This window comes from Petromyzon marinus, chromosome 24 (genome assembly GCF_048934315.1).
Source record: "Petromyzon marinus isolate PM22_M1 ecotype Great Lakes invasive population chromosome 24, UKy_Petmar_22M1.pri1.0, whole genome shotgun sequence".
In the NCBI taxonomy this organism is placed as follows: Eukaryota; Metazoa; Chordata; class Hyperoartia; order Petromyzontiformes; family Petromyzontidae; genus Petromyzon; species Petromyzon marinus.
In genome coordinates, this window is record NC_133690.1 from 18,884,876 (window position 1) to 18,906,093 (window position 21,218).

The 21,218-nt window shown below is 52.5% G+C and overlaps 2 protein-coding genes across 2 annotated transcripts in view; both read left to right on the top strand.

Annotated features, from left to right (window-relative positions):
* Nucleotides 1-1,624: 1,624 nt before the first annotated feature.
* Nucleotides 1,625-5,851, top strand: LOC142928926 (uncharacterized). The gene is made up of 2 exons (XM_076069503.1): nt 1,625-2,502; nt 2,824-5,851. Exon 2 carries the CDS (start codon nt 2,867-2,869, stop codon nt 4,988-4,990), a length of 2,124 nt encoding a protein of 707 aa, XP_075925618.1. The 5' UTR covers nt 1,625-2,502; nt 2,824-2,866; the 3' UTR covers nt 4,991-5,851.
* A 3,423-nt stretch (nt 5,852-9,274) lies between these two features.
* The window catches only part of LOC116945660 (tubby-related protein 3-like), a 35,532-nt gene continuing 23,588 nt past the window's right edge, over nt 9,275-21,218 (top strand). Inside the window, exon 1 of the mRNA XM_032960189.2 lies at nt 9,275-9,669. Coding sequence (XP_032816080.2) covers nt 9,647-9,669 — 23 coding nt within the window. The 5' untranslated portion in view covers nt 9,275-9,646. The remainder of the gene's footprint in view (nt 9,670-21,218) is intronic.

The following is a 21,218-nucleotide window of genomic DNA, read 5'->3' on the forward strand; positions in this document are numbered from 1 at the left end:
GAGAGACCCACCACGTCACAATAGCCATCAGAGACACCCTGCATGTCACAATAGCCATCAGAGACACCCTGCACGTCACAATAGCCATCAGAGAGACCCACCACGTCACAATAGCCATCAGAGACACCCTGCACGTCACAATAGCCATCAGAGACACCCTGCACGTCAAATATGCCATCAGAGACACCCTGCACGTCACAATAGCCATCAGAGAGACCCACCACGTCACAATAGCCATCAGAGACACCCTGCACGTGACAATAGTCATCAGAGAGACCCTGCACGTCACAATAACCATCAGAGACACCCACCACGTCACAATAGCCATCAGAGACACCCTGCACGTCACAATAGCCATCAGAGAGACCCTGCACGTCACAATAGCCATCAGAGACACCCTGCACGTCACAGTAGCCATCAGAGAGACCCACCACGTCACAATAGCCATCAGAGAGACCCACCACGTCACAATAGCCATCAGAGACACCCTGCACGTCACAATAGCCATCAGAGAGACCCACCACGTCACAGTAGCCATCAGAGACACCCTGCACGTCACAATAGCCATCAAAGAGACCCCCCACATCACAATAGCCATGAGAGAGACCCACACGTCACAATAGCCATCAGAGAGACCCTGCACGTTACAATAGCCATCAGAGAGACCCACCACGTCACAATAGCCATCAGAGACCCCCCCTACGTCACAATAGCCATCAGAGAGACCCCCCACATCACAATAGCCATCAGAGAGACCCCCCACGTCACAATAGCCATCAGAGATCCCCACCACGTCACAATAGCCATCAGAGAGATCCCCCACATCACAATAGCCATCAGAGAGACCCACCACGGCACAATAGCCATCAGAGACACCCTGCACGTCACAATAGCCATCAGAGACACCCTGCACGTCACAATAGCCATCAGAGAGACCGACCACGTCACAATAGCCATCAGAGAGACCCACCACGGCACAATAGCCATCAGAGACACCCTGCACGTCACAATAGCCATCAGAGACACCCTGCACGTCACAATAGCCATCAGAGAGACCCACCACGTCACAATAGCCATCAGAGACCCCCCCACATCACAATAGAATATCAGAGACCCCCCCACGTCACAATAGCCATCAGAGAGACCCCCCACATCACAATAGCCATCAGAGACACCCTCACATCACAATAGCCATCAGAGAGACCCCCCCCCACATCACAATAGCCATCAGAGAGACCCCCCACATCACAATAGCCATCAGAGAGACCCCCCACATCACAATAGCCATCAGAGAGATCCCCCACGTCACAATAGCCATCAGAGACCCCCCCACGTCACAATAGCCATCAGAGAGACCCACACGTCACAATAGCCATCAGAGAGACCCCCCACATCACAATAGCCATCAGAGAGATCCCCCACGTCACAATAGCCATCAGAGACCCCCCCCCCCACATCACAATAGCCATCAGAGACCCCCCACGTCACAATAGCCCTAAGAGAGAACCCCCACATCACAATAGCCATCAGAGACCCCCCACATCACAATAACCATCAGAGAGACCCCCCACGTCACAATAGCCATCAGAGAGACCCTGCACCTCACAATAGCCATCAGAAACCCCCCCACGTCACAATAGCGATCAGAGACACCCTCACATCACAATAGCGATCAGAGAGACCCACCACGTCACAATAGCCATCAGAGACACCCTGCACGTCACAATAGCCATCAGAGAGACCCACCACGTCACAATAGCCATCAAAGACACCCTGCACGTCACAATAGCCATCAGAGAGACCCCCCACATCACAATAGCCATCAGAGAAACCCCCCAGATCAAAATAGCCATCAGAGAGACCCCCCACGTCACAATAGCCATCAGAGAGACCCCCCACGTCACAACACCGCAGCTCAATTAATTCCTCAGCAACAAGTCAGCCCTGATCAAAATTGGGGGGTACCCCCTACGCTGCAATGCACGTGCAGTCCTGGTCCAATCACCATTGCATTCAATTGTAATAATAATAAAAACGCACCTGGCTATCCGTAGCTATTAGAGTGCACAATTCTAGGTGTGATTAATACTATAATCACAGGTGAGCTCACACAGGCTACATGGAGTACATCATTTTTCGTGGCACTGGGAGCCCATAGCGTAAAGGGAGCGTCCTTGCCTATAACCTGTCCACAGCTACTCGTGTTGACCCAAGGCTCATGGAGCTACTCACTCCCAGCTGCTCACGCGATGTTAATCGCCAACGTTTGTGGCGAGCTTGCGAGTGTCGCTTTGTGCTTCATATGTTCTGGTTGTTATGGTTCTATTCGTTGCTATTGCTGCTGAAAGTGTGGTGTTGTGGGCGGTTATCACCGGTTGTTGTTGTGGTGTTGTTGTGGTTGTTGAAGGTGTGATCCGCCTTGAGGGCAGCTGTGCTTCGTATTGCTGCGCGGTTGCCATAGAGACGCGACGCCTCTCGCCAAGTGGACGATTTCACACCCAGGTGAGCCAGGGATAACTGGGCCTTCTCTAGATCGACTCAGCCTTAAACGGGTACCCTGCGCGGTGTGTAAAACGAACGCACTGGGGAGACAAAGGCGGCCGGGCGTGGTTCTGGCTACCCACCCCACTCGTGCCTACCGTCATAGCCTGTGCAGGCTACACGGGGGAGGGGGTCTTGTGTGTGTGTATACAGTATACAGGTGTGGATCCAGCAGTGGATTGGCCATGGCTAATGTTGATATCTGCGTGCGTGCAATCAGCTGATTGCAATCATTCACATCACCGCTCATCCCCTTTACCCCTCTCATCATCCCCCACACAGCTCCACTGACCTCGCAACTAAGGGAGGTGCGGGGGGGGGGGTCATGACCCCCTCGGGGTCCTACCCCGGGCGGCCCCCGCGCCCCTCGCGGGCCCGGGACCCCGCGGACCCCGCGGACCCCACGGACCGCGCGGACCCCACGGTCCCCACGGTCCCCGCGGACCCCACGTCCCTCGCGTCCCTCGCGCTGGAGCTACTGCAGGAGCAGCACGCCGAGCTGCGCGCGCTCACGCAGCGCCACGGGGTGCAGATCGCGAACCTGCTGATCGAGGGACCCCGAGGGACCCCGAGAAAGGGGGCCCGAGGCTCTGCGGCGGTGGGGCCCGCGCCAAGCGAGGGGACTGCCTTCGAGGGGACCTTAGCGACCCCGAGAAGTGGTGCAGGGGTCCGAGGCCCCACACCGAAGGGATCCCTGAGACGCCGCGTGAAAGGGACGGCGGCAGTGGGGGTCGCACCGGACTCGGAGCCCCGCCATAGGAACGGGGAGCGTGCGAGACTCCAAGATCCTCGGGCGAGGACGCGACACCGCGACGACGACGATGATAACGGTGGTGGCGGTGGTGAAGGTGACCGTGATGACGGACGCGGCGAGGAAGATACAGAGCAGCGAGGGGATGTGGCTTTGATCCTGGGACTCCTGGGGTCCAGCAGGGCCCGGGGGCCCCCTCCTGAGAGGAAACCCACGGGCCCCCCGTTCTCCTCCCGTCGCGGGGCCCGCGGCGGTCGTGGGGGGGCGAGACCCCCCAGGGCTCCCGTGGACTGCGACCTGCGGCGCTCAGAGAAGGAAGCGGTACGCGCGTGGCTGAGGGGGGCCGCGGCTCGGGCCCGCGTGGCGAGGTGGGCTCGGCGCAGGGAGGCGAGGAGGCGGAGGGAGGGGGCCCTGAGGGAGTCGCGCGAGAGGGAGCGGCGCAGGGAGCAGAGCGCGGGGGCGGTGGCGGCGTGGATGGAGGCGAAGAGGAGGGAGGGGTGCAGGGCGAGAGGGGGGGCAGCAGAGGGGGGCAGTGTACCGGGGGACCACCGCCGCAGGGAACCCCTGAAGGAGGAGAAGAAGACAGCACTGACCCAGATTAAAAATGGGGATACAGGGACCCTTAGGGAAAGGGGGGCCATTGGGACTGAGAGGGAGAGAGAGCAGGGAGTGGGGTCCCCGAAGAAGACGGGGGTCAATGGTATTGAAGGGGAAAAGGGGGGCCCGATGTTTTTGAGGAAAAGGGGGGGCACCGGGACCCAGAGAGAGCAGTGTGCGGGGTCTCCGAAAGAGAAGGAGGGCAAGGGGACTGTGGGGAGAACGGGGGGAGTGGAGGCGCCGGTTCAGCCGCGGGCGACAGGAAAGAGGGGGCTGGGACCCCGAATTAAAAATGGGGCCACGGGGACTGAGAGGGAGCAGGGGTCGCAGCCCAAGAGGGACGCGGGGTGCGCGCTGCTTCCCGTAAGAAAGGAGGGCGCGTGGCCCCAGAGGCAGCAGAGAGTGGAGCCCCTGGAGGAGAAGGGGGAAGCAGTGACCCAGAGTGAGAAGGGGGGCACGGAGCAGGGAGCGGGGCCCCAGATGGCGCAAGGGGGTACAGAGTCCGTCAAGAAAAGTGGGGACACGGGGATTTGCAGAGAGCAGGGAGAGGAGCCCTTGCAGGTGAAGGGGTCAGCAGTGACCCAGAGTGAAAAGGGGGACGCGAGGCCCACGGGGGAGCGGGGAGCAGAGGGAGATGCAGAGGGGGAGGGCAGAGAGCGCAAAGGGGGTAGAGTGTCTCTGCCCGCGACCACCCCCTCCCAGGGCACCCCCGTAAAGGGGTTCCGGGGACTAAGTGGTGGTCGCGGGGGACCCCGCACCCCCTCGACCCACGAGGCAGAGCTCGTGTCCAGCCTCGCCCGGCGGAGGAAGGGGGCCCTGCGGGGTTGGGGGTCTCGCGTCGGCAGGACCCACGAGGCCCAGGGGACCGAGGGGATAGCGGAACCAGCCCTGGGGCCCGAGGGTAATGGGGTACAGCTCCAGCAGATCCCCGCGTGGTTGAAGGGGGCTCGCCTGCCCCATGCCGCCCTCTCGCGCCTCATGGAGAAGCTGAGAGTGGGGGACGAAGGGGAACAAAAGGGGGTCCAAAGGGGGGGCCTCGAGCCATCCGGGGTACGACCTGACCCCCAGGGGTGCGCGGCCCCCCAGAACCTGGGGTTATAATGACCCGGGGCTCAGCTGCCCACTTCCTCGGACGTGATGTCCAACGTTTCTCTAAAGGAGGTCCACGGACCGTGGAGTGAAACGTCGAACATCGCGCCGAACAGCACGCAGCGGCACAACCCGAAAACCCGGGAGAGCTGCGGCAGTGAATCGATTGTTTAATCGAATCGTGATGATTTGTGTTGATCGTTTGGGGGATGGATCGCGAGACGCCCCAGTGATGCTGATTGTTACTGACCGCTGAGCTTCGAACTTGCGATGGCGGAAACATTTTTCTAAACGCTTTACTCGATTGTATATTTGCGAAGAACAGGGTCCCATCGTGTATACGGAGTGCTCTTGCCTATAACACCTGGGAATCCAACAGCATTTGTTTAACAAGTCTGATGATGAGACCCGGATGGTCGAAACCGGTGCAGAGTTTTTTTCTGGCTTGAACAGATAGCGCTGGACAATGTTGGACTGGAGAGCCCCGAGGCTCATAGAATGACAACGCTCCTCACTGATATTGGGGAGTCAGAACGGAGGTCCGTTTAGATTTGCTGACAAAATAAAAGTGTTTTTACACAGCCACACGCCCTTATGGGAGTCAATTTTAGCAGCATTGGTTGAACACAAGCAAATCGCTGGACCTGTTTCGATATTCAGTGTCTCGTCAAGAGAGTCAAGCTTGTTTGAACCAATGCTGGGTGAACTGCCGGATGTTTATAGGCAATAACCTTGTCTGTGAGATATTATGGGTCCTCGTTCCACTCAAGACTGTAACTCGGCATCGACCTTGTGGAGGTCTGACATCGATTTGCGATCTCGCCGCGCGGTGGCGCCACGCGCCGCTTCAATAAACAAAAACCTCACGCTCGAGATATTGTCACGATTGGTGAGTGTATGCGGTGTGAGTGGCTAGGTGAGTGAGTATTTGAGTGAGTGTGTTGGTAAGTGAGTGTGTGGGGGAGTGAGTGAATTAATGCTTGATGGAGCGGGTGAGTGCGTAGATTGGTGAGTCTTTGAATGATTCAGTGAAAACGTGAGTGGGTGAGTGTGAGTGAGCGACTGGATGTTTGAGTGTGTGAGTGAGTCGCTGTGGGAGTGAGAAGGATGTGTGAGTGGCTCCATCTGCCAATCATCGTGATCAGTCAACTCATGACACCTGGGTCTATACTCTTTGGTTCTATTGGGTAAAGTCACGTAGGTAAAAAATAAAAACAAAAATCACGACGTTTCGGCCACAACACAATCGGCCTTCATCAGGTAAAGGGACGGCTGAGAGGATAAAGGCAACGCTACTGTTATTATGGATAAAGATTCATACAACAACAAAATCCAGAATCTGTTCAACGATGGAAGTTACTCAAAAATAAAAAAATGACCCTACTAATAGCCTAGCGATAAAAACCAACAAGATCATCACAAGTTCGACCTCCCTAATCGACCCAACTAAACGTCCCTCCCTTAAACCTTCTGCTGCAAGACCCCCTAGATTCTATGGTCTTCCCAAGATTCATAAAGAAGGCACCCCACTTCGACCCATCGTATCCACGATCAACTCCCCTACATATAGACTAGCCCGTTTTCTGTCAGATACCTTGCTGCCTTTCACTGGCAAGACCGCCTCAGCAGTACTTAACTCAGCCCAATTGGTCTCTATGGTCAAAGACGTTGTACTGTCCCCTGACGATATCCTTGTCAGCTTCGATGTGGTCTCTTTGTTCACCAAGGTCCCAGTACCTGATACCATTGAAATAATTGAAAATTTGGTCCAACATGGACTAGACCCCGACACACCTGCACTGGTTAGGCACTGCCTCAACAATACCTACTTTACTTGGAATGGCTCCTTCTACAAACAAAATGAGGGTACCCCCATGGGATCCTCCTTATCACCAGTGATAGCCAATATTTTCATGGAGAAATTTGAATCAGACGCCATCCAGACTTCCACCCTCAGACCTTCCCTGTGGAAGAGATATGTGGATGACACTTTCGTCATTTGGCCACATGGCCTCACAGCTCTGAACCTTTCCTACACCACATCAATTCCAGACATCCCGCCATCAAATTCACCATGGAAGTGGAGAAAGATGGCAAGCTACCATTCTTAGATGTTCTGTTTGAGAGGAGACCTGATGGCTCATTGGGGAATTCTGTCTACAGGAAACCCACCCACACAGATTCCTACTTGAAACCTGATTCCCACCACCACCCAGCCCAAAAGAATTCTCTCATCAAAACTTTATACCATAGGGCTCATTGCATTTCGGACCAACACCACCTGACCAGTGAATTAAAACATGTACACCTGGCCCTCAAAAGGAATGGTTACTCTGACCGTACCATCCGCCAAGCTGTTTCTCCCTCCATACAGAAACAACCACTTGATACTCCGGTCAGAACCATCACACTACCATATATAGCAGGCGTGACTAAAAAGATTTCCAAAATTCTAAACAAACACAAGATCCAGGTCCGGTTCAATACAGTACACAAAATTCGTGATCTGATCCCATCCGTGAAGGATGTCATTCCTGACTTACAGTACCCCGGGGTTTACAAATTGAGTTGTACCTGCGGTGATTGCTATATCGGGGAGACAAAGCGACATGTCTCTGACCGAATTCGCGAGCACAAATCAGATTTGAAACACGGCAAAACGAATTCTTCTGCCGTGGCTGATCACTGTTACAACGCTGTGGGTGATCACGATATAATTTTCTCCGATACCAAGGTTCTTTGCAAACCCACGGGTTTTTATCAGAGATTTGTTCACGAGGCAATTCAGATCTACAAACACAGACACAATTTCAACCGAGAAGATGGTTTCAAATTAAGCAACCATTGGAAAGATGTTCTAAATCGAACTAAACATCAAACTAATTTCAATGGTACAGTATATTTTTCAAGTAGTGGTACCCCAAACTTTTGCAGCTCTTATAAATTCCCTTTTCACACCATCAATAGGTAAACTCAGCCCCCCCGCGCCAAACGGCAAGTCCACCGGCACGTACACCACCTCTTTTCTAAAATCGGCCAATCAAATGCTATTTTTTATGCTAATTTCTTTGTCAGGACACCTTGTTTGCTCGCACACAGTTTAAAGGTCCGCGGTCTGAGCGTGGTTGTGTTTCACTAAATTATCCTGTTTGATTTGTACTAGGTGCCTCGGTGAATGTATATGCTCTGACTTTAACATAGCTATTTCTGTGACCAGTTACAAGCTAATCACTCAGCTATTTCAATGCTAAATTCTATGCTAATTCCTTTGTCAAGGGGTGCCTCTGCAGATGTGTATACTTTAACTTAGCTATTTCAATGAGTCATGTCAATGCTAAATTATATGCTAATTCCTTTGTCAAGGCGCTTTGTTTTCTTCTCACACAGCTTAAAGGTCGTGATCTGAGCGTGGCTTTTTTCACTCCAGCGCTGTCTTCCAGACAGTCTCGTTCCTTCACCTGATGAAGGCCGCTTGTGTTGTGGCCGAAACGTCGTGATTTTTGTTATTTTATTTTTTACCTACGTGACTTTACCCAATAGAACCAAAGAGTATGGATCCTAGCAGTCACGAAAGCTTTAAATCTAGAACACCTGGGTCTGTCCCATGACCTCCTGCCAGCGAGTCGTCGACACTTCACGTGGCTTTCAGGTACACCTGGCCTGGTACCAAAGCAGCGGTAACGTCACCACCACTGAGTGGCGAACCGCAGTTATTGAGAGGATGAGTTAATTCGTGTGTGAGTGTTTTAATTAGTGGGTATGCTAATCAGTGGGTGATTAGGGGAATGTGTGAATGAGTATTAAATCAGCAAAGTGATTGAGTGAGCGAGGGGGTGCGGATATTGTCTTTGGCGAGTTAGTATTTTAGTGGCGATTGTGTGTAGGAATAAGTGTTTGTGAATGGTTTGATGAGTACTGTATTTGAGTGCGTATTGAAGGTGTAGGTAAGTGTATACTGGACTCTATATCGGAGTATGTTAGTGTGTACCTCCTACAACATCTATATTTCGCCTAAAATCTATATTTGTTATATTTAGGGACAGCGTTATTGACACGTGCGTTGATTAGTGTTGAATTCAGTGACCCCCCCCCACCCCCCCGGAGCGCGGCTTCACCCCTCCCCCCACCGTCGCGTCAATCACCGCGGCTGTTGCCATGGAGACGCTCATCATCATCGCCGTCCGCGCGTTGTTTACGCGGCTCCCAGGGAGACGCGGAGCCAATCCCCGCGTCTCGCGGCGCCCCCAACCACGTCACGTCCGCCCCCCCGCCAACCTCCCCCCCCCAATCCCCCCCTGCTCCGACCGCTGCCTCCTCGCCCGCTCCGCGCGGAGCCACGCAGCTCCACCCACTTCTACTACCGATCACTCATCATCATCGTTCTCACTCAGCCTCCGAATCATTTCAATCGTCATCTCCTACTTATCCTCTTACCATAATCTTCTTCATCATTGCGGGGGGAGTGGGAGACAGAGTCGAGGATTCGGACATCGAAACACGGGGACATCGGGAGACTGAGGCGTCGAGACACGGGGACATCGGGAGACTGAGACGTCGAGACACGGGAGGACACTGGGACACGGGCACGGACGGACACGGAGGGACACGGGAAGAGTGGGAGAGCGGGAGATCTTGAGACCGGAAGATCGTGACATCTTCTTCGTCAGCATGGAGCACTACTATACGAACCGGTGAGGGGGGGTCGGTGGGTGGGGGGAATCTTCCTAGGGGTGGGGGTCCTCGTTTAGGGGTCCGTGGGGAGAGGATATAGGGGATACCGCCCCACGTGGTGAACACACACACATACACACACACACGTGTGTGTGTTCGTGCTGGTGCTCCCTAATAGCACTTTCCCCAAAAGTCAGTTAACGTTATTCGGGAGATCTTTGTGCTGGTTGTGTTAAGGCATGGAGTGGATGGTGAGCGTCTGGGTATGGTCTCATGTTGCGTTTGTGTAGCCAGACAGAGAACTCCGGAGACTGGGATGGGAGTCTCATTCGCCAGAGCGACCTCGTGGCTTGTCCCCAAAGTGACAAAATAAAAACAAAGTGCAGCGAACTTCAACCCTCTGACACTAACTACCAGCACGAACCATAACCTTTAATCAGAACGCTAACCGTAACCTCTAACCGAGACACTCACCATGACCCTGACACATTCATTCCTCATACAAACTCCGACCGAAACCCAGCACACTCAGCCTATCCTCGACAACAAACCCTTTCCCAAACCTTACCTTATCCAAATTTCCAACCATAACCATTAACCCATAGCCACTGACCCCGCACCATGAACCTTAACAGTAGCACTAACCACAAGCTTAACTCTACCCATACCCCAACTCTACCCATAGCCCGAGCTCTGCCACTATCCATAGCACTAACCGTAGCCCAACAGTAACACGAACCCACATGCCAGCTATTACCCCTATAACCCCTCACACGAACCCTATCCCTAACCCTGACCCCATTGTTCCCTTCAGTGATCAAGTCACGCCCGCTGCCACGCCCCCTGGGCCCTCACGGCCGCTTGTGATTGGCTGCCACCTTGTTAGTCCCTGTGACGGACCCCCACGGTTCGGGATGAGCGGAGGCTGCTAATCTCGCATCCCACAGATCAGGGTAGAACCCAGCTGAGCGGATTGAGTGGGATTATAGTAAAGTGGATGGGCCCCGAGGACAGCAGCGAAATAAATAATCGTCGTGAGCGTGTTCGTGGAGAATACCAGTGGCGCAGGCCCACAAGGCCAAGCGGCCAGCAACAAGCAGCACTGTCAGAGTTGAAGTCGATATAGATGGAACACGCTTCCTGAATGGAGCCAGGTTACTCTGGTGAGAGCTGAGGGGGAGAACAGACGATGATGATGAAGATGATGATGGGAGGGGATTCCAGAGTTGAGCAATGTGAGAGAAGAAAGATAAACATGAGGTGACCTGTTGTGAGCTGCAGTGTGGTGGTGGATGAGACCAAGCAGTCAGTAGCTCGTGTAGACCCAGTCCTTCACACAGGTGGAGGAGGAATCAAGGGGGAAGTTGACAGGAACAGATGCCATGGTAGTAGGGGCATCAGAGTGATAAGGAGGCGACTGACCGCCGGGGAGTGGGTGACCCATACGCCCCCTTCCCAGATTTGCCACTGTACATGAAAAATAATAGTATTTACACATCCAATTTGTCATGCGGCATTATGGGAGTGCATAAATGCAACAGGATTGGTTCAAAACAAGTAAAACTCCGGACTAGTCTTTGACATTCAGTCTCTCATGAGTCCACTCAAGCTTTCTTCAACCAATTATGGTGATCTACCAGATGTTTATAGCCAAATACCCTCTCTGTCAGATGTGGGTAGGGAGCTCGCAGATTATCCCATGTGATCGGGCAAAGGGACCGCGTGCATTGGGAAGAACCCCCTCCTCCCACCCCCCCACCCCCCCATGCCCCAGCCCCTCCTCCACCCCTACCCCACCTTCAACTCCCCAGGTCCCACCCCTCCCATTCATCACCATCATACATGGGCAGATTGACCGTAGGTGTCTACTGAACATTTCGTCATTTGTTTCCACTTTCCTCTGTTTTGTGCCAATTAGCTCAAGTCGTGCCGCATCTTCCTGGCACCAATCTCTTATGCCGTCAACCCCCCATTACACCCTCTCAAATATAACCCTATCCCTCTCCCCACCCACCCCCGCGCACCGACCCCCAGCCAGGAGATGGCAGTATAGTAATGGATTCTAGAATCCATCTGTGCGGAGCCTCGAGTGTCTCCCCGTCGTATGCAGCAGGCCGGCGCTGCGTTGTCTCCGAGTTCTCCGCTTTCCTCCCCACACGAGGCCACCAGACTCTCACTGCTCACGGAATTCCTGACCTAAACAACCCAATGAGTATTGAGACTCGGTGAGGCTCTTCTGACGTAGACCCATGGACGCCAAGAGGGATCTATAGACTCCGATAGAGACCCATCAACCTGTACACAGACCCATAGTTTCAATTCACTTGCAATGAAGCAGTCTTACTGAGCCTCGGCGAGGCTCGCTTGGGTAAATAAAGCACGCGGATTAGAGAACACAACACGCGAGTTGGTGACGGCCTTCAGCCGGTGACTGAGACTAAATAAATGTTCATAGTAATATTAATTATAATACATCAACTACGGAGTGGCAGCCAAGGAATGGAACGCGTCTGCGATTACGTCGACGGGGGAGATGAAGCGATGAGTTGAGTTTTGAGTCCAGACGCTGGGTAGATGATTCAATCGCAGGATCATGAGAGATGGTGGCAGCTGTGCCAGGCCTTCATGCAGCAGTGGAGAGATCACGACTCCTGCTGCTGTTGGTTATGCTCAGGCGCCCGTGTGGGGGGTGGAGGGTGGCGCGCTCACCTCTCCCGTCGCGTTCACGCGTACGCGACAGTTGCTCGCACGGGGCTGTCGCGACCGCGGGGTCGCGTCGCACCTTGTCGCGACATTCTGTCGCCCCACCGCCAGGCGCTCCCCCATCCTCTCTCTTCCGTCCTCATCTCCCCAATCCACCCTCGCTCACCAATCCTCCACCATCCTTCCAGATCCAACCTCCATCGGCTATCTTCCTCCCTTCCATCGCTTCCCATCCTCTCTCATCCACCCTCATCCCCACTCTCCTTCCCCATCCGCTCTGCTCGCCGTGTATGTCACGGGGATGGGGGGGGGGGGATAGGTGCGTGGGGGGAGGGTTATCCTTAGCGGTTCAGTCCCCCCCCACTCCTCCCGCTAAGTTCAGACGTTTGGGAAGAGGCCCCCGTCATTCAGCTTTTGGTTAGTTGATGATGGGGGTATAGGTATAGGGAGCGGTAGTTCAACAGTTAGCGCGCTGCGCTCCGAACCCGGTGACTCGAGTTCGATTCCCGCTCACGGCCAACCGGTCCTAGATCTCTCCTAGGTCGACTCAGCCTCAAATGAGTACCTGGTGCGATGGGTAAACATCGCCACTAGGGAGACAAAGGCGGCCGGGTGTGATGTTGGCCACCCACCCTCTTGTGTGTCGTGCCGGCCTTCATAGGTGCTCGCTAACAGCACTTGCTCCAACAGTCTGTTAAGGCTATATGGAGGGATCTTTGTCTTTGCATGTATCTGTACATGTGTATGTATGCGTATGTATATGCATGTATATTTCTATATTTGTATGTATATGTATGATTGTGTATGTACGTGCATGTATGTGTATATGTATGTATGTTGAACTTCTTTCGCACTGTACGTAGCCAACCGTGCTAATCGGAGGTGCAGCAGCAGGAAAACAGACTAAGCACAAACATCAGTTGTAAATAAAAGAGTTTGTCAATGTAGATGATTTAAAAGTGCATAGCTCCAGTCGCTTTCTAATATCGGAAGGAAGAGCGTTCCAGACGTCCGCAGAAAGTGCATCTGAACACGCGCGATGCGGTGACGGTCGTCCTTGTTGGACGGTTCGGCAAAAGCCGCTGCGAGGATGACCGCAGAGTTCGCGTGATGGTTTGTGTTCCTTGACTATAAAAGTACGCACACTCTGCACCGGTTTCGACTTTCTGAGGCTCATCAGCAGTGCCGGGCCTTGTTAAACAAATGCTGCTGGACAGCAAGATGTTGGTTACTGCAGGCGCTGCTTCGTTTCAGCTGTCAGGAGAGTGCAGATCGCTGTTCCGAGAATGATCTCGCCATTATTTGTTATTATTATTGATGTTATTGCAACCTGGGGCGATGGTGATATGCGATACTGTACACGGTATATAAATATATATAAATATATAAATGCGATTGTAAGTCTGTGCGCGTCATGGAAATGCATATTTATTTTGATCTTGGAATTTGTTTGTGGTGTAGATTTTCACATTGCCACTCGCCTCTATATTAACTCCCGATATTGAACCATACAGCGTGATCCATTTACAGATAGCCCTATGAAATACTAAATACAATTTCGATTTAAAGCTTTCGTGACTGCAAGGATTAATCTTCTTTGGTTCTTTCACGTAGAATGAGAATAAAACAATAAAATAACACAATAAAATTCTCACGACGTTTCGGCCACAACGCAAGCGGCCGTCTTCAGGTGAAAGGAACAGACCTGTCGGAACGACAGAGCTTCAGTGAACGATGTTAAGATTCGTAGCGACTTTTAAGCTGGTTGGGAGAAGTAAGGCACCTTGACTAAATACAAGTTAAAGACGCAGCCCTGCCAGTACTTGCTCAGAATGAAAACATGTATTTATCCTGGAGTAATCCGATGAGCAATGAAGCTCTATTCTTTTTACTGATGTCCAGTAGGGGCAGGTTAACAAGTAAAAACAACAAACAATACAAACAACAATTGGAGTCCAAAGTAGATAAAAGGTCAGCAAATCATGATAAATTATTAACAATACATAAAGTGCATGGGTACAGATTGCTCAAGTACGTAAATTCCTGTCGATTTTTCAAGACTAAATGCAAGCCTGGGAAAGGCAGCAAAACAACAACAGTCCCAGACCACACCAAGACAACAACACAGTAGTCCCTCAATTACATTGCACATTAACGTTGAACTATCGACACACGATTTAAAGCTTTCGTGACTGCAGGGATTCATATTCTTGGTTCTAACGGTAAAGTCAGGTGACTTTACCGAAAGAACCAAGAATATCGACACACGGGTAAGGATCAAAGATTCATTTCACATTTGCAAATGTGGTTGCTTGTATCCAGCACTAATTTTCTGCTTCAGAATAACGTTGGTGCTTCAATAGCAAAGTCTTTGTCACTTATTCCAATTCCTGTCCTAGGGATAGTTAACAGGCAATCAGATGGATGTCTTAGGTTTATTGGGTTCATGAATTAGCTAGTATAGGGTAGGTTTGGCAATGAGGATTTCATGGGTGAACAGGTCCCAATATAGAGTACCCACACTTTACCCTACCAAACGCGACCTGCCGATCAACGAACCATCGTAGACTAATTTATTCTGCTGAGATGACAGAGGTGGCGGGGGGGGATTAGGAAGCTTGCCCCCATTGTAACAACTGCCGCGCCGGGAAATCGAACCGGCGACCTCTGAATTGATTGCAAGTCCAATGCGCTCACCACTACACCACGGCACAAGGCCCACAAATATAACACAGCAGGCACAGTGATCAACTCATGCATGGATGGTGCGTGTGTGGAGCATGGGTGGTGCGTGTGTGGAGCATGGGTGTTGCGTGTGTGGAGCATGGGTGGTGCGTGTGTGGAGCATGGGTGTTGCGTGTGTGGAGCATGGGTGGTGCGTGTGTGGAGCATGGGTGGTGCGTGTGTGGAGCATGGGTGGTGCGTGTGTGGAGCATGGGTGTTGCGTGTGTGGAGCATGGGTGGTGCGTGTGTGGAGCATGGGTGGTGCGATGAGTGAGCGAGTGTCCATCCACGCCCTCGTGTTGTTATGATACCGCGTTGCTAGGAGACACCGTTGCTAGGCGACGGCGTTGCTAAAGAGACCGCGTCTCCCGCATCAATGATTAAACTACGCGGGAACCCGAGACGAGGGCGGTCATATGCGCGCCCCCCCCCGAATCCCCCCCAACTCCCCCCCCCCCCGAATCCCCCCAACTCCTCCACACCTCTGGGACCACGTGACGCAGTCCCGAGCCGTCGCCCTGGTTTGGGATGAGCACGTGATGCTTGGTTGGATGAAGCCCCCCCCCCGATCCCCCGCCCCTGAAGGGAGGGGCAATAACTGGGGGGGGGGGATAGAGCGAGATTGAGGGGAGGGGCCGCGGACAGGTGCGCTGGGAATCGCGCCCAGGTGTGGGACCGGAGACGTCACCCAGCAATGGCTCGAGCTTGGATGATGATGATGATGCTGATGATTATAATGGTGATGATGATCGTGTTCGTTGTGGTTGTTAATATGGCGGTGGTGATGGTGGTGGTGAGGATAGTGATGGTGTTGACGGTGGTGGCTAAAACAAGGATTGTTAGATTCGTTTGTTGCATCACCGATAACCGCATGAAAACCGGTTAAAAACGGTTACCGGTTTAATACAATTAATCGTTGAACGACCATAGTGAGTACAGCGATCATGATTATATCCATGCATTTCGTCCGCAACTCTACGGGAGTATTGTCCTTTGTGTGCATGGGCATCCCGTAGGTCGACTCAGCCTTAAATAGAGTACGGTAATTGGCATGGTGTGTGAAAACATCACCACGGGGAGACGAAGGTGGCCGTGCGTGGTTCTCGTCATCATGTGCCGTTTTGGTCTTCATAGGTGCTTGCTCACAGCGCTCGCCGGCCTAGGGGTCGCACATTCTACGCTCGTTGCAGAGGCGCACGGTTCGAATGTAAGGCCGCCCCGATGAATACTGCGATGTGGTGTCAGCTGCAATGACACCACGCGCCGCCCGCCTCTCTCGCAGTGGAAGTTAAAGGTCCCGTGGCGCCACTCACGAGGGCAAGGCCGCTGCGTGTCGCAGCGTCACGGCTAGGATGTTGCCAAATTTTAAAATCTACACCGCAAATGACTCAATTGGGATCTGACGCAGAGCAGCAATCATCGCCCTCTCCTGACAGCAGCCCAGCGCCCAGGGTCCCTGTTGGCTTCTTGACCTTTCACCGGGCTCAATGATATAAACTTGAACGAGCTTAAACAAGAATTTGGCATTTATACGCACACAATATACATTTTATTGTTATGTATCTCTGAAAAGCTCTTTCACAACTTTGGTGCCAAAAAAATAATTATTATAATCCAAATAACTTCACGTACGAGTGGCAGCATCATTAACGGAATAATTCTGCCACATATATCGTTTCGTCTCAGTTACTGAGCGCAGGTCCCTCGGTTCAAAACGCCAAACGGCCAGCAACAAACAGCACTGTCAGAGTTATAACAGATAAAAGTCTGACGCGTTTTTGTTAATTGAGCAGGGTTATTATTGCTTGGGGAGCAGACGATGGGAGGAGGTTGAGCGGTGTGAGGGAAGGAGCAGAGGGAGAAGTGAAGTGACCTGCAGTGTGGTGGTGGGTAAGTGAGTAAGTAAGAGGGTGAGTTAGTGTATGAGAGAGTGGGTGAGTAAGAGGGTGGGTGAGTTAGTGTATGAGAGTGGGTGAGTGAGTGAGTGGGTAAGTAAGCGGGTGAGTGAGTGAGTTAGTGTGTGAGAGAGTGGGTGAGGGAATAAGTTAGTGAGTGGCTGGGTGAGTGGGTGAGTGAGTGGGTGAGGGAGTGAGTGTGTGAGAAAGTGGGTGAGTGAGTGAGTGTGAGTAGGTGATTGAGTGAGTTAGTGAGGGTGTGGGAGAGTGGGTGAGTGGGTAAGTAAGCGGGTGAGTGAGTTAGTGTGTGAGAGAGTGGGTGAGGGAGTAAGTTAGTGAGTGGCTGGGTGAGTGGGTGAGGGAGTGAGTGTGTGAGAAAGTGGGTGAGTGAGTGAGTGTGAGTAGGTGATTGAGTGAGTTAATGAGGGTGTGGGAGAGTGGGTGAGTGAGTTAGTGTGTGAGAGAGTGGGTGAGTGAGTGTGTGTGGGTGAGTGAGTGAGTGGGTGAGGGAGTGAGTTGTTGTGACCTGCAGTCGTGTGGTGGTGTGTGGCACGACACAGTGTCTGGTATCGACCGGCTCCTCCAGATGGGTCGAGGAATCAATGAGTGAAGTTCACGGGAACAGTAACCAAGGTAGTGGCTACACAAGAGTCATAAGGTGACGACTGACATAAAGAGGCCAGAAGAAAGCAGAACAGCAAATGGATTATTGAATCTATCTGTGCAGAGTTTAGAACGTTACCCCCTCGTATGTGCACGTGCTGGGTCAAACATCCCAATGTAGCAGCACGCTCCTGACACAGAGACCTGAGATTCGCTGGGACAGAGAATGATTCCGAGGCGTGGGGATGGAACCCTCACTCGTCGCATCCAAATTCCCTCCGACCACAAAGCACCCTCGTCTCGCACGTAAACTCTGTGAACCCACCACGATGCAGGATTGCTCATACGAAATAAATAACACTGGCGTGAACGCGCCCTACGTGTAATCAATGGTTATAGTGACCCCTTTTAGCGCGGATTCGATAAGCGCTCACTTCTCCAGGAACGCATCTTGAGCGCTAAGCGAGGTCTGCCTGTTTGACAACGCCCTCGTGCACCCGACAAGGCCATTTCCCTGTGTGCTGGGTGCACGCGCATTGCTGGGGAGTGGCGGTGCAGTGGTTAGCGTGCTGCGCTTTAAACCTGGCGCCCCGAGATCGATTCCCGGTCGCGGATGACTGATTTTACCTGAAGCGGTTTTGGACCTTTCCCCTAGGTCGACTCAGCCTAAACAAACAAATGCGTACCCGGTTCGGTGCATGGACATCGCCACTTGGTGGTGACTCAAGCGGTGAGGGGGGCTGACCTGGCGTGGTGACGACCACAACACCGACGGCTTCGCGAACAGCACTCCCCTCAACATCACTCTGTTGTGACCACAGTCTCCTAGCCCATCGCCGTGTGCTGCATCGTGCCCGACGGCCCTGCACGCTACCGTGCCCGCGTGGGCGAGCGGTGACTCAAGCGGATTGCAGCTCAACTCGAGTGAGACGGAGACACGGGGAGACATGGGTAGATCGGGAGTCATGGGGAGACAGAGGGAGTCATGGGGAGACAGAGGGAGTCATGGGAAGACACGGTAAGTCATGGGGAGACACGGTAAGTCATGGGGAGACACGGGGATACATAGAGAGTCATGGTGAGACACGGGGAGACAGAGGGAGTCATGGGGAGACACGAAGAGACAGAGCGTCATGGGGAGACAGAGGGAGTCAAGGGGAGACAGAGGGAGTCAAGGGGAGACAGAGGGAGTCATGGGGAGACACGGTAAGTCATGAGGAGACACTGTAAGTCATGGGGAGACACGGTAAGTCATGGGGAGACACGGGGATACCTAGAGAGTCATGGTGAGACACGGGGAGACAGAGGGATTCATGGGGAGACACGAGGAGACAGAGCGTCATGGGGAGACAGAGGGAGTCAAGGGGAGACAGAAGGAGTCATGGGGAGACAGAGGGAGCCATGGGGAAACAGAGGGAGTCATGGGAAGACACGGTAAGTCATGTTTGTCTCTGGCTTTGTGTCCCCGTATTTCAGGTGTCCTCCCATGACTCTCTATGTATCCGCGTGTCTCCCCATGACTCCCTCTGTCTCCCCATGACGCTGTCTCCTCGTGTCTCCCCATGACTCCCTCTGTCTCCCCGTGTCTCACCATGACTCTCTATGTACAGTGAGGGAAAACGTATTTGATCCCCTGCTGATTTGCACACTGACAAAGAAATGATCAGTCTATAATTTTAATGGTAGGTTTATTTGAAGAGTGAGAGACAGAATAACAACAAAATCCAGAAAAACGCATGTCAAAAATGTAATAAATTGATTTGCATTTTAATGAGGGAAATAAGTATTTGACCCCCTCTCAATCAGAACGATTTCTGGCTCCCAGGTGTCTTTTATACAGGTGTAGAGTAGTAGTTAGTGACGTCATGTCACGCTCGCCTCCGGTACGATGACGTAACGTATGGTGACGTCATGCACAGGGGGCGGGATGGTGACATCATGTCCCCCTGGGATATTTAGGTTGGGACCTGTGACGTGTTCGGGGTCGTTGCGGGGAGCCAGGAACGTGTGAAGTTGGGAGTTGGGACCCAGGGTAGGGGGAAATGAGCACCAGGCTCGGGGAGCCTGTGGGTGTGCTAGGGACCTCCCCAGTACCCTTCCCCTGGGGTGTGGAGTGTAGGCAGTGAGTGGGCAGTACACGGAGTCGTGTGCGAAGAGAAGTCTTATGTAAAACAACTGGCGCAAGCCCCTACATGAAGATCTGCCTCCGAGTCGTCATTTACGCCTCAACGCAGGTAACGAGCTGAGATTAGAAGCACACTCTTAAAGGGAGTGCTCCTAATCTCAGCTTGTTACCTGTATAAAAGACACCTGTCCACAGAAGCAATCAATCAATCAGATTCCAAACTCTCCACCATGGCCAAGACCAAAGAGCTCTCCAAGGATGTCAGGGACAAGATTGTAGACCTACACAAGGCTGGAATGGGCTACAAGACCATTGCCAAGCAGCTTGGTGAGAAGGTGACAACAGTTGGTGCGATTATTCGCAAATGGAAGAAACACAAAAGAACTGTCAATCTCCCTCGGCCTGGGGCTCCATGCAAGATCTCACCTTGTGGAGTTGCAATGATCATGAGAACGGTGAGGAATCGACCCTGAACTACACGAGAGGATCTTGTCAATGATCTCAAGGAACCTGGGACCATAGTCACCAAGAAAACAATTGGTAACACACTACGCCGTGAAGGACTGAAGTCCTGCAGCACCCGCAAGGTCCCCCTGCTCAAGGCTGCACATATACATGCCCGTCTGAAGTTTGCCAATGAACATCTGAATGATTCAGAGGACAACTGGGTGAAAGTGTTGTGGTCAGATGAGACCAAAATGGAGCTTTTTGGCATCAACTCAACTCGCCGTGTTTGGCGGAGGAGGAATGCTGCCTATGACCCCAAGAACACCATCCCCACCGTCAAACATGGAGGTGGAAACATTATGCTCTGGGGGTGTTTTTCTGCTAAGGGGACAGGACAACTTCACCGCATCAAAGGGACGATCGACGGGGCCATGTACCGCCAAATCTTGGATGAGAACCTCCTTCCCTCAGCCAGGGCATTGAAAATGGGTCGTGGATGGTTATTCCAGCATGACAATGACCCAAAACACACGGCCAAGGCAACAAAGGAGTGACTCAAGAAGAAGCACATTAAGGTCCTGGAGTGGCCTAGCCAGTCTCCAGACCTTAATCCCATAGAAAATCTGTGGAGGGAGCTGAAGGTTTGAGTTGCCAAACGTCAGCCTCGAAACCTTAATGACTTGGAGAAGATCTGCAAAGAGGAGTTGGACAAAATCCCTCCTGAGATGTGTGCAAGCCTGGTGTCCAACTACAAGAAACGTCTGACCTCTGTGATTGCCAACAAGGGTTTTGCCACCAAGTACTAAGTCCTGTTTTGCAGAGGGGTCAAATACTTATTTCCCTCATTAAAATGCAAATCAATTTAAAAAATTTGACATGCGTTTTTCTGGATTTTTGTTGTTATTCTGTCTCTCACTGTTCAAATAAACCTACCATTAAAATTATAGACTGATCATATGTCAGTGGGCAAACGTACAAAATCAGCAGAGGATCAAATACTTTTTTCCCTCACTGTACATAGAGAGTCATGGTGAGACACGGGGAGACAGAGGGAGTCATGGGGAGACACGAG